The sequence below is a fragment of the Platichthys flesus genome, chromosome 16 (assembly GCF_949316205.1).
Source record: "Platichthys flesus chromosome 16, fPlaFle2.1, whole genome shotgun sequence".
NCBI classification, from domain to species: domain Eukaryota; kingdom Metazoa; phylum Chordata; class Actinopteri; order Pleuronectiformes; family Pleuronectidae; genus Platichthys; species Platichthys flesus.
Genome location: NC_084960.1, coordinates 19,292,738 through 19,307,017, shown reverse-complemented (window position 1 = coordinate 19,307,017; position 14,280 = coordinate 19,292,738). Strand labels below are relative to the sequence as shown.

Here is a 14,280-nt window from a genome sequence, read left to right as displayed (position 1 = left end):
ATCGATCTTCCTGTGCTCAGTGCCCGTTGTTTAAGTTCCATAGTTTTTTGCTAGGGACCAATCTCTTCAAAATAAAAGTGTCTGGTTCTGCACAATAACAAAAGAGTGTTTCCTTTGTCCAGCTGGCCTCGGTCCATTCTCTCACGGGCAGCTGAGTGCAAACAGATAGAAATAAACGCAGTAACTAAATTAATTTCATTACAATATGGGGTATTACCTTGGCTTCATCTCAAGCTCTTTCGTTTAAAATGGGAAATACAATGGTTAATGGTTATTTTCATTAAAGATTTTATCTGTAATTTTTTAAATAATAAATTAAAACATGATTATTTTAAAATTCTATTAAAGCAAATTTTGTTATATTTTTAAGTTTTTTCCTAAATTGATTTTTTGGAAATATTGCTTTTATTGTGAAGGATTAAGTCCGGAAAAGGCTTTGCAATTGCCGGTGTGACACTTTTCTATTTCCTTGTTTTCAACTGTTTGACATTTCCGTCGGGATTCAGCTGAATGTGGTAAAATGTCTGTGACTGCGGTAGGAAACAAAGTGTCTGGAAGAAGGAGACGAGAGGACGGAGAAGAGAGCGATGGTGTCAGCGGGAAGAAGGATAGACCAGAACCCAGCCGGTACTGTAGCTCCTCACTTCCTTCACAGCCTCATAAAATTGAAACTGAGCCAGAGCGAACGAGTCTTCTGTAGCTTTAATGTTGCAGGTTCGTCATGAGATGCTTAATTATCTACAGCAGCAAAGGAAAGTTGCCGACAATCAACGAATGTCCTTTAACGAGCTTTTTCAGCCACACAGTTCCTTTTTCTAGCAGACTTGCTGACACCAACAAACACATCTGTACACACAGACATTGATGATGGCTGCATCAGTTTTACAGTTCTGGGGCTGCAAACTAGTTCACCAAGGTCTCACTGTAAGGTCTCACTGTAAGGTCTCACTGTAAGGACCTCACTGTAAGGACCCCATTGTAAGGTCTCACTGTAAGGACCCCATTGTAAGGTCTGACTGTAAGGTCTCACTGTAAGGACCCTGCTGTAAGGTCTCACTGTAAGGACCCCACTGTAAGGACCCTACTGTAAGGCCTGACTGTAAGGTCTCACTGGAGGTTCTCACTGTAAGGACCCTAATGTAAGGTCTCACTGTAAGGTCTCACTGTAAGGTCTCACTTTAAGGACCCCATTGTAAGGTCTGACTGTAAGGTCTCATTGTAAGGAGCCCACTGAAAGGTCTGACTGTAAGGTCTCACTGTAAGGTCTCACTATAAGGTCTCACTGTAAGGACCCCACTGTAAGGACCCCACTGTAAGGTCTCACTGTAAGGACCCCAATGTAAGGACCCTACTGTAAGGTCTCACTGTAAGGTCTCACTGTAAGGACCCTACTGTAAGGTCTCACTGTAAGGTCTCACTGGAGGTTCTCACTGTAAGGTCTCACTGCAAGGACCCTAATGTAAGGTCTCACTGTAAGGTCTCACTTTAAGGACCCCATTGTAAGGTCTGACTGTAAGGTCTGACTGTAAGGTCTCACTGTAAGGTCTCACTGGAGGTTCTCACTGTAAGGTCTCACTGCAAGGACCCCACTGAAAGGTCTGACTGTAAGGTCTCACTGTAAGGTCTCACTATAAGGTCTCACTGTAAGGACCCTGCTGTAAGGTCTCACTCTAAGGACCCCACTGTAAGGTCTGACTGTAAGGTCTCACTGTAAGGACCCTACTGTAAGGTCTCACTGTAAGGTCTCACTGTAAGGAACCTGCTGTAAGGTCTCACTGTAAGGTCTCACTATAAGGTCTCACTGTAAGGACCCTGCTGTAAGGTCTCACTCTAAGGACCCCACTGTAAGGTCTGACTGTAAGGTCTGACTATAAGGTCTCACTGTAAGGACCCCACTGTAAGGTCTCACTGTAAGGTCTCACTGTAAGGTCTCACTGTATGGTCTGACTGTAAGGTCTCACTGTAAGGACCCCACTGTAAGGTCTCACTGTAAGGTCTCACTGTAAGGACCTTCACACTGAAGTGCAAACTCAATTAGCCCTGTACTACTCACATCAGTCCTGTGTGACAAAGAGTTGCTTCCTTCCAGGGGCGGTTGTAGTGGTCTTGCAGGCCTCGGGTCAACCAGTGAGACGCCCCCTTCTCCATTGTGCTCTTAAAAATCATAAGTATTGATCCAAATGACCTCCGGGTAAAATCCAGAGATTTGGTTACGCAGTTTACCCAGAGTCTGGCCTTCACACATTCACAATGCAGCAGCGGGAGGTTTCTGCACAGACAAGTTCACAACAGCATCAAATCCTCCACACTATTCATGTGAAAGGTGGAGCAGACATAGGCAGGAAGTAACGTATTAACTCTGCTGCTTAGATCAGGTTATCATGTTTACAGCAACACAATACCATCAGTCTGGTTTTTTTTTTTGTGTCTGTCTTGCATTAGAAGCATCATCACTGCTCAAGATCCTCTGTGCAGTACAAAAAATGAATGACCCTCATATGGTATCTATGTCACCTTTTACTTCACCAGGTTGGAGTCTTGTTTGGATCAACCCATGGATTCAAGCAGTATCCATGAAGTTGTCAAGTATACACCCTCGCAGCTAGCAGGTCAGGTGACTACACCACCACGTCTTCATTACATCTGAGCTGCAGTTGATGTCTTGCTGTCCAAACTTCCTTTAACGTGATATTTCCTATTCTTTTCCAGCCAAACATTATGATGCTGACACCACCGAGCCAATCAGCTCTGGTCTTCAGACTCTAGAGGAGCTTCTGACATGGAAACGAAGCGAGGCAAACCCCTTCAATGTGGCGGCCGTCCCTCTGGCAGCTCGGGAGCCCCCCCTGGCCAGTAGTCCACGTCGGACGCTGGTGTCTCATGACATGATGGGCGGCTACCTAGATGACAGGTGTGAAATTATAAGGAAATGACAAACCCCACAAGGAAACATTTTGTTTCAGCTCATTTCTCATGTTTACAAACTCAACTAAGTTCACAGTGAGCTGAAAGGATATTTCAGGATTTAGGGGCTTTACATGGCACTATACCTAAATTAGGGAGTATGCACTACACGGCCCAAAGTATGTGGAGCCTGGATGCAACGCTTGTGTATAACAGCTATTCGATCCTGAAACCTTGCTGCGGGGATTTGCTCCCCGAAAGTCAGCTATTGATATTAAAGATAATGAGACCACTGTGCTCCCCAAAGACCACCCTAAGTATTTGGTAGGTCTTTGTCTTAGTCCATTCGATTTCAACTCATGGGACAAACTGTATGTCTGTGTCCTACTTCAGGGGCCACAGCCTTTGGAGGGTGCATGTGGAAGTTATGAGTTATGACTCAGTGAAGCCGTGTGCATGTGTCCCTTAGGTGCACTCTGACTGTGTCATCATAACATGAGCCATATGCCTAAATAAAGCCACTAATTAAGACTATAAATACTACACTTGTTTACCGGATGGATTATGCTGCTCGTTTTAGCCCTTGGGTCGATGTTTCATACATGATCATTTATTTCTAATTAGGCTTTCCTCGATTTTATTTTGTTCCTGCAGCCCCATTCATGTCCCATAATGCCATGTCATCCTGTCTTCTGTCGTTGAGGTTTGTCCAGGGGACAAGTGTTGAAGATCCCTATGCCTTCTACCACTGGCAACACATTGATATTTTCAACTACTTCACGCACAACATGGTGACTATTCCTCCTGCTGTGTGGACCAGTGCTGCACATAAGCATGGAGTCGTCGTTATAGGTGAGTGAAAAATGTAGTCGTCCTGAAATAATATTTTACATTTTATATCACGAGTATCAAGGTGTAGTGAGAGTTTGACAGGGCTTCACATCTTCGCTGTGATTGGCTTCCTTCCAGGGACTTTCATCACAGAGTGGAATGATGGACGCAAGGCATGCGACGCCTTCCTGAAAGATGAGGAGTCATATCGGGCAGTAGCTGATAAACTAGTCCAGATCAGCCACTACTATGGCTTCGATGGCTGGCTCATTAACATAGAGAATACCCTTGGTGTGAGTAATTGACTTCTGGTGCTCATCACAACACCACATTTCTTTTTCGGTGCTGGCGATAGAGTGTATTTGTCATGATGGATGGCGCGTCTCCACTTTCTCCCACTATCCAGAAATTAGGCAAATATATCCAGGACACAAACACCATCATTTTGTGCATTTGCAACCAGAGTCATTCTCAGCTGTCAATCTTAACATCAAATAACTAATTATAACCAAACTTATTGGAAAACATATATCAGTCTGATGAGAACTAACTGCACTGACAGAAACCATCTCTCAGAAAAAATTATTTGCTGTGTACTCTCTCTCTCTTTTTTTAATTTTGCCATGTCCCCACCATTAACATAGAGGAGGCAGGATTTATGATCTACACTGCAGCCAGTATTGAGATCACTTGGCAGTCGAAACACTTTGATGAAGCAGTCGTTTCGTCCATCTTAATTTACAGTCTATGGTCTGAGCTCTGCCTGGGGCCACTCCAAAAGGTGAATTTTCTTAGATTGAAATCTTTTGTTGTATATTTACTTCAATGTTTGGGATCATTCTTCTGCTGCGTCACCAATTTCCCTTTTATTGTCCTTTAGGTTACACTGACTACCTTAAGACTTTACCCCCCCCCCCCCCCCCTCAATGATGTTGAGCTGTCCAGGCCCAGAGAATGCAAAGCCCTAAATTCTTTCTTCTTTCATTTTTTGAACTTCTTTTTATTTCCTTTTTTCAAATGCAGTCATGCAGTACATCACATCCAATCATTTTAAACATGAAATTAGGTGCCACAGGTACAAGTCTTAGGCTAGTGGGGTTAACTGTCCATGGATGTCTTGGGCCCAAACCAACAGGATCCAGGCCTATCAGAATTGAGTTACACATTAACATTGTCCACAAACACAGTACATCACACATGACATTACATTTAGACAGTATTCCGAAAGAGAAAGAGGATGGCCTGCAAATGTCCATTGCCTAAAAGGAAAAACAAAGAGAAAAGAAAATAAACATATCTATATATTCTGCTTATCATATCAAATGGACGTGTAGAGCAATAGGGGATCAGCTGTTTATGAATACCGCTGTTTTCAGTTGTGATAGAGCAGTCAAGTGTTCCATCCTGTACATATCTTGAATTCTATCCCTCCATTGGGTTGCAAAGCCCCAAATTCTGACGCTTCCTCCACACCTTCTTCACCTTTGGGATATGTTATGCAGTGCTCACGCCAAGTGTAGTGCTGCATGAGTTTTGCAGGTTTTTTGGGGAGAGTAGGAGTTTCATTTGGGGTTTCCTGCCAAAGGCACCGTGCTCCACGTTTTTGCTTCCAGATTAACTCAGCTCCAGGGATTATTTAAAATTTTGTCTGTTAGTAGGGTTGACTCTTACCCCATTAAATGTTCTGTGTTTACTTAATTCTAGACAGCATTGCAGACAGCCTCTGGACAGATTTAAATATATCTATTTGTGCTGTAACACACCTCAAATTAGTGTTATTGAGACAAATTTATACAGAAATACAGTTCACTCCCCTTTACTTGCCACTGTAGCTCCCTCCTAGATGATGAATCCCACTGACTCGATTGTATCAATACTTTGGTGAGTTAGTAAACATAAGTCTGCTTGCACTGTGAATATGTTAGCATGTCGATCGCAGAGCTAATCTCATGCCTGTAGTCCTGTGTTATGTTTCCCTTTAAAAAATCAACAACAATTTACTCAAGCTACCATTCGTGTAGAGTGTGTCACACCCTGAAGTACAAACAAATTGTGTGCACTGTCTTCTACCTGCAGGAAGTTGCGGTGAAGAACACACCTTTGTTCCTGCGCTATCTGACGGACCAGATGCACGAGCGAGTCTCTGGCAGCCTGGTGCTGTGGTACGACAGCGTGCTCGAGAGCGGACAGCTGCTGTGGCAGAATGAACTCAACCAGTCCAACAGGTAGAATGGTGTCTTTTGGTGTTTGAAAACTTGGTTCAAATTTTTACTCCATTGGTAACTTACTGATCCAAAACTTTGCTCCAAACTCCTCATGATAGGATGTTTTTCGATGCCTGTGATGGTTTCTTCACTAACTACAACTGGACAGAGCAGAACCTGGAGGGGATGAAAGAAGACAGTGTGATCAAAGGTCGTGAGGCTGACGTCTATATCGGGGTAGACGTGTTCGGCCGAGGCGAAGTGGTAGGAGGAATGCTTGAAACCAATAAGGTACGCACTCTGGATAAGGTGTCTTTATATTAATATGCATGAATCACTTGCAGACAATTGACCGTGCGGTTTGTCTTCAGGCTCTGGAGATCATCAGGAAGCACAACTTCTCTACAGCCATCTTCGCTCCAGGCTGGGTGTATGAGACCCACGAGGATAAGACTGAATTCCGCAAGAACCAGGACATGTGAGATCTGCGCAGTATTGACACTGACTTTATTACACTCATTAAACGCCAATTAATTTAGAAAGCGTTTTTAAAATAGCAGCACGTTTAGTCAGTGGGAGGAGATGAATAAATCAAGAATAGGATGTTCTTATCCTTCCTGCAGGTTCTGGGCTCTTTTGTCAGACTACCTGTACATCCACCGACCAGCCTCGCCTCTCCCCTTCATCTCCTCCTTCTGCCAGGGCTTCGGGAAGGCTCTCTACTGGAGAGGAAAGGTACTGGTGGAACAGTGGAAGAGGGAAACACACAATGTTAACATTAGTGGTTGCTCATACCAGTGCGCTTGAGGTTTCTCAAAGATATTTCAGCACACTTTCAATTCAAGAAGAACTACAAGGAGAAAAAGAAAGCTTTGAAGTCAGTTACGATGCTTAATTAACATCATAATGTAGTGATTTATAATTTTTCTGTTGTTACATTCACTATTAGATATTGTTAGTGCAAGGATTGGACTGAACATTTCTTGTTTCAAGCTGGAGACCATGGTAGTTAAACAACATAGTTCAACCATTTTGACACCAAAATCAGTGGGTATATGCAGTATTTGTAAACGCAGGTATACCTCCTTATATATAAAATGCCACTTTTTCACAAAAAATTTAACTGGACTGGATTTTAACGTTTTCTAAAACCCTACTTCAATAGAAATACCAATAACTCAAACTGTGCAGTGCTGGGCACCAGAACACAGACGCACCAAGTACATGAAAAGATCAGACCTTTATCACATTGATAGTTTCACAGCCATTAAACAAATCTAGGAGTCGTAATTTATCCTTTTGTAAAACCATTCTTCTGTCCATAACTAGTTTAGCTTCAGCTGCTGGATGTTTGCTTTAAATCACTGTTGTTGTATCACTGCTTTTAGTTTATTTGAGAAGTGATTACATCGTTTAAAATGACATGATTTTGTCCCACTGTGCGTCTTTGACACACCTGGTTGTTCAAATCCACTGTCGGTCGAGCTGTTCAGTTTTTATTCTCAGAGTGACAATATGACTGCAGTAGTTTTGCTCCAGTGTTCACATTATTTGTTTGGTGTAATGCATTGTGTATATATGAAGATTTATTTGCACGCTTGATTAATGCTGTGTTGCTTTATGCTTCATGGGGCTTTTCTGTCAAGGCTCCCACTCTTTGGAACAATCTCTTGGAGGGGATCCATCTAGCAAACTACTTATTTAGTAGGCATTGGGGTTATAATGATCTTACTGGCTATCTTAATTATTTTATAATGTTTTGTTTTATCTTGCATTAACACTTTTGTGTTTGTGCTTTAATGCTGTGACCTTTAAATCTCCTTTAATTGTTTCCAGTTTAACTTTCCTATAGTTTGCTTTCAAAGTTATGATGTGTTTGCAGCATGAGACTGAGAGGAGCTGGTTCAACCTGGCTGCCCAGGAGATCCAGCCCTTGTACTACCATACGGAGCTGGAGGGCCAGGGCTGGCTGAGGAGCCGTGGCTGTCCACAGGACGCCTGGAACGGAGGCTGCTCACTGCTGCTCGAGGGCCTCATCCCTACCTCTCATACATCTACACTTTCTGCCAAGTGTGTGTGTCTTCTGCTCACCATTTTATGTTGTGGTATTGCAGCACCACCTCCCCAGACACACAAGCTCATGTGCATTGTACCTGTTGTTTCCCTCCCTCTATTCTGTGTCTCTCAGCATCTTCTCCCTCAATGTACCCCTGCCATCCAAGATCCTGGTGAGCTTCATCCATAAACCATCTGCTGGGATCAGTGTCTCTCTGGAGCTGAAGACAACAGATGACAGTCTTTGCATGGACGACCACAATGTCAAACGTGAGTTCCTGACACTGTGGTCTGCACTAGTTGCAGATTCTTTACAAACCCATCTGTGAGGGCTGAAGCCAATGCTAGCCATTATCACTTTCTAATAATCATTATTACATTATCAATCCATGAATCACTCATTTTACTCATCACCCTCACTCCTACTCAGTCTGAAGGTTGCCTTATCCTAAAATAAGAACATGTGTTAATCTTTGATGCATCAAACCTCTGAAGCTTTTGTTTCTCCTCATTCTTTTTATTATCAAAGACGAATGCTGAAGACATGCAAAATTAACATGCTTCATATTTATAGTCTACTCAGCACTTATAGTATCTTTCGCTGGTTCAAAGACCACCAGCCCCAGCCGTAGAGCATGAGCTGTGGCTGATGTTCATTCCATAACATCTGCACTTAAACTTCGGTTTAACGCAATGAAAGCGAGTGTTAAATAATGTGGTAGCCATCCCTTCAAACCGTGTGGTACAAAAGGTGAATTGCAAAGGATGAAAGCTACACTTGGAGCAGACAATACAAATACGCATTACAATATAAAGATAGGTCAAGAATATGAAAATTGCATTTATTTCCAACCGTGTTTTAGCTTCAGGTTCATTAGACTCATATATTAGCATCCAAGTTTGTTACTTGATGGTTCCACTGGCTGCTACACTGATCCCGAACCAAAGCACATTCACATCCATGTGTTCAATGTTCACTCAATTATATCCAAGTATTTACTGCACATGTTCAATGTTTGCAGTCACCACAGTGCAGCCTGAGGTATTGGATGAGGGCCACCAGCTGGTGAGCCTGTTCTCTCAGCTGTGTGGAAACTTGAACCCAGACGGTTGGACAATCAGGTAGGACACTAACTGAAAGCAGTTATGTTGATCAGATCAGATTTCCAACCAACATGTTGTTTCTGGATGCAGCATTGAAAATGAAGGATTTCACTGTAAACTGATCAGCCTCTCCCCTTCATGTTACCACGTGCAGGTGTATGCAGCTGGAGCTTCGCGGCTGTACTCTTAGAGAAGTTGGTGTCAGCATCCAGCGGAGGGGAGACCCTCAGGACACGCCTTTCAGCTGCAGGGTGGGAGAGATCATGGTGAGACGATGGGAGTCCACTGTGTTCAATTCACTTTATTAGATAAAAGTTGACAACCTGGAAAAATCATTAATGGGGTGTGGTTACAGTTAATAATAATATTGATAACAACAACAACAAAAATAATATAAAAAGGGAACACATTTCTTTGTCTCTAGATATATCTGTATATGTGTGTGTGTGTATATGTATACAGTAAATCCTATTCAGTGCTTGCACATCAGCCAACAATTCTAGTGACAAATGGGAAGTAGCGATCACTTGTTTTCTACGATTTCCATTCAAACTTGAAATTCGGTCACCTGCTCTCCAACTGACTCATCAGCACATTTCAGTGGTCACACTTTACAAAGGCTTTCATTCATACGGTGGTCAGCTGTAGTTACTGCCATAAGCTCCACTGTTCAAACCCAATTGATTCCAACTGTGCCTTTGCTTGAGCCAAAACTAGTTTTTCTCCCTGATTTATTACAGGAGGTTCACTTCAGTTCATTTCCTCATGTAAAACTTCAGTTGCAGGGTGTGGACTTTAACATAATTCTCCCTTTAGTTCTTTGATTTCAGCTGATCTAGGTTGACACAGGTACCTGATAGTTCTTCCCATTCTAATTGTTCGCGTCTGTCTGCATCTTGTTGTCTCTCTCAAGGTCCTGGATGTAGCCCGTCTGCAGGTTCCCTCTGAGCTGGTTCTGGGTATGTGCATTTATGATGTGGTGTGGCTTTGTGGTGTTGGTATTTTGCCAGAGTCCACCTCTCCTTGCCTGCACCTCAACGCCACTCTGCGCTGGGACTACTCGAGCAAGACCTTGCGGCACTTCAGGGTGCACTGGCGCCGGTTACGGGGACCTGATCCCCGAATTCTGCCAGGAGAGCTGGTCCTGTTGGGACGTGCGTATTCTAATCTGTTTAGGTTAACAGAGCTGGAAGTGCCGAAGCCCCCTGGCTTACTGGAACTGGTGGTGGAGCCAGTAAGCAGCAAGGGCTTTCTGGTCCCAGAGAGTCAGTGGGGAAGAAGAAGCATCAGCTACTCAGCAGACGTCACACAATGACGTCACACATGAACGTTTACCAGGCTGGTGTTTATTAACCCTAATGCAAATGTTTCTATAAAAATAAACTGATGCAAACCTCATTATTAAGAAGTTGGAGCTCTTTAGTAGCTGAAAGGTTTTCAGGCTTGGTTTAACAATAAGTTATACAGGCAGCCTTTAATTTTAGTGGTAATCGTCATCCACCAAAAATTAATTATTGCCCAGTATATCTATCCATCTATCTATATATATATACAGTTGCAATCAGAAATATTCAACCCCCCAAAGATTTTAAGGATTTATCAATTAAAGTAGACAGAATCTTGTTCTTTGATCAAAATTGTGCTTCGGATGCCTTCTTTATGAGTTGAGTGATACAGAAAATCAACACGGAAAACACATGATGTAGTATTTGTGTGTAGCAGTATATTTTGTTAAGATGGCCATGTCACAATTATTCAACCCCTATATAAAATTGTTGTTTTTAAGCCTTCTGACAGTTTTTGTCCTAAAGTTGAGTTGAAATATTATTAAGCCTTTGGGAACTCTATACTGATCCTTCATTTGCTTCAGCTGTAATGCATATATAAACCCCACCCATGAAGGTATTCAAGGTGAGTTGCAATCATGGGAAAGACAAAGGAGCTTACACAAAAGCTGAGAGAGGAGATTATTTCATCACACCTGAAAGGCCTTGGGTAGAAGAAGAATTCCCCCAAAAATTATATTCCAAGAGACACAATTGGGAACATTATAAGGAAGTTTACAACTGATGGAGCAGCTTCAAACATGCCTGGCCATGGAAGAAAGCCCAGCATTTCATCAAGGACCCTCAGCAACTTAGTCAGAACAACTCAGATAAACCCCTGTGTGACTACAATACACCTACAGGATGACCTGATGAAGGCTGGTACAAGTGCTGCAGTGGCAACTATAAGACATGCACTAAATAATAAAGGACTTAATGGCCGGCTCCAAGACACACTCAGCTCTTGACCACAAGCAACATCAAAAGTCGACTAGAATATGCCAGGAGGAATTTGGATAAGCCTACAGAGTTTTGGGTGAAAGTTCTATGGACTGATGAAACCAAACTGGAACTGTTTGAACGTATGGACCAGCGGTATGTCTGGCGTGTGAAAGGCCAGGCTTATGACCAGAAGAATACCATCCCCACAGTCCAGCATGGAGGTTGGTCAAAGATGATGTTGGGCTGTTTTTCTGCGGCAGGAACTAGCAATCTTTATTGTGTACATGGCATCATGGATTCACAGAAATACCAGGCCATTTTAAAGAGGAATGTGATTCCTTCTGTTGACAAATTTAACCTTGGTGATCGTTGGACTTTCCAGCAAGACAATGATCCAAAGCAAAATCTCCAAGTCCACCAAAGCTTGGTTGAGAAAAAGATCCTGGAACGTCCTGGAGTTGCATTCACAGTCACCAGATTCAAATTTGATTGAAAATCTTTGGTGGGATTTAAAGAAGGCAGTTGCAGCATGAAAGCCATCAAACATCACTGATCTAGAGGCTTTTGCACTTGAAAAATGGGCAAAGATTCCAATCGAGAGGTGTAAGAAGCTTGTCCGCACTTACCGAAAACATTTTTTAGAAGTTATAAAAGCTAAAGGATGCGCCACAAAGTACTGAAGCTGGGGGGTTGAATAATACTGCACATGCACATGTGTTGAAAGAGTTACATTTTTCATTTGAACTTCAAAGTTAAGTCAACTTCTGTTGTCAAAATAACTAAAATACGCATCAATAAATATCTTTTGTTGTTTGATGAGGTTTTTTTTGTCATTTATTGTCATTATCTGTCATCCACATCACTATAATGTCTATTGAGGTGAGGGGGTTGAATATTTCTGATTGCAACTGTGTATATATATATAAACACACATACAATGCTCAAAAAAATCAAGGGAACACTGGAATGTTACAGGATAACATCAAATCAGGTAAACTTCAGGGATATCAATCTGTCCAATTAGTAAGTAATGTGATGGAGACAACCCCCCAAAAGGGAACGGTCTAAATGTGATGGGCACTCTCTCTCCTTATCCTTCCTCACTGATTCTTCTCTAGTTTTGTGTCCTGCTGGTGTCCTTGTCACTACTGGTATTATGAGGCCATACCTGCACCCGATCAGGTTGCACAGGCAGTCCAGCTCCTCCAGGATCCAGGATGGCACATCCATATGTGGGGTCACAAGAAGGTTTGCTGTGTCTCGCAGTACAATCTCAAGCGCAGGGAGGAGATACCAGAAGACTGGCCATGATGAGGAGAGCTGGACAGGGCCGTAGAAGGGCATCAACCCAACATGATTTAAGTGTTCCCTTAATTTTTTGGAGCAGTATATCTATATATACGTACACATATCTAGATATATATATACAGATCATGCAAAACTTTGTCTATGTTTTTATTTTACTTGTAAGAGAACACACCAAAGAAACATGTCGGTTCATTGTGTAATCAGACCTGATGTTGATTGTAGGCAATACTAACATTGTTTGTTTTGCATAATTAAATGGATTTTTCTTATTCTAAATGCATTATTATAATGTATATTCAATATTAACAATATTGGATGTCAGTTAAGTATCTTTCCGCATTGTTTGTTTATTCGTATTGCCCTTTCCAAGATCTCATGATTACTAAGTGCTTTTGAAAAAACATCTGTGGAGCATGTGCGGAGCAAGAGTAAATGCAATCAACATGTGGGCCTCTGTGGGCGTGTGAGGGCCTGCAGTGCTGGGGTTTTCCTGTAGCTTTCTCCAGATCCGTGCCTCATCACAGTCCCGTCTCAGAGCTCCTTCGACCTTATTTCCAATTGACTTGATCACAGGTGAGCTCTGGTCAAGATATAGAAACATTTAAAAGATGTCATAAGAAAGTGTCTGAATGGGATGTTGGTTTTTCCTTTTTAATAAAATTGGAAAAACTCCGCATTTGTTTGATGTGTGGTGGGATTATTCAATTTAAATGATTTTGACATAAAGCTACAATATGGAAATGCAAAAGGGTCTGAATAATTTCTGAATGCACTGTAAGAAAGGAAGCTCTTAAGTGTAACAAGGGGCCTTCCCAGGAAGGGCTTTACAATTAATCAATTTGTCCACTGTAGGTGAAAGCCTGGACAGAAGATATACATCCTTAATATAGAAATTAATTAGGACGACAGCATTATAAAAATAGTCAAGTTATTAAATTGCATAGAAAAAATCCGATAAACATTTCACACATGCACAGAAGCAGCTACAATGTGAGAAGAAGATCTTAGACTGGAGTGGAGTGTGAGCGGAGGGTTTTGAGGGAGAGCATTACAAAATCAATTATCTCCATCTTGTTGTGATGACACTCATCTGAATTTGAAGTTGATCTGATGAAAGCCCTGGGACAAGTACGTAAAAGTAAAAATGTGGGATATTGCCAAAATGGCCACTAAAAGCAAAATGGCGGACTTCCTGTTGCGTTTTTCATAATGCTCCATGAGACTTTTTTTCATGACTGGTCACGATACACCTATATCCAGATTTTGATGAAAATCCGTTATGTGGAAACCTAGGGGCTGGTTCCAGGGGGCGCTGTAGAGCCATTTTGCCACGCCCAATTCCAATTACTCCAGAATACTAAAATATCCGCAGACCTTGAATTTCCTGCAAAGTTTCATAACTTTTTGAGCATGTCTAGACCCTGAAAAAGCCCCCCAAAGGGAAATAATAATAATAATAATAATAATAATAATAATAATAAAAATCCTTACAGATTCAATAGGGCCTCTCACCATTCGGTGCTCGGGCCCTAACAAGTCCCGCTGTCAACCTGAAAGATCAAGCACTTGGATTAAAAAGGAACAAAAGAGGCCACAATGTTCAAGAG

General features: G+C 42.1%; 1 protein-coding gene across 2 annotated transcripts; it reads left to right on the top strand.

Moving 5' to 3' along the window:
- The first annotated feature begins 464 nt into the window (after nt 1–464).
- Nucleotides 465–12,179, top strand: engase (endo-beta-N-acetylglucosaminidase). 2 transcript variants are annotated; one of them, XM_062408633.1, is made up of 14 exons: nt 465–627; nt 2,530–2,609; nt 2,710–2,911; nt 3,608–3,756; nt 3,874–4,028; nt 5,812–5,960; nt 6,059–6,230; nt 6,311–6,417; nt 6,563–6,674; nt 7,822–8,009; nt 8,128–8,264; nt 9,017–9,116; nt 9,253–9,364; nt 10,012–12,179. In XM_062408633.1, the coding sequence occupies exons 1-14, from the start codon at nt 521–523 to the stop codon at nt 10,411–10,413; spliced, it is 2,172 nt and encodes a 723-aa protein (XP_062264617.1). In that variant the 5' UTR covers nt 465–520; the 3' UTR covers nt 10,414–12,179. The 2 variants fall into 2 exon arrangements, with proteins under 2 accessions (XP_062264617.1, XP_062264618.1); XM_062408634.1 differs by having other exon boundaries at nt 608–627; nt 2,530–2,614.
- Nucleotides 12,180–14,280: the final 2,101 nt, after the last annotated feature.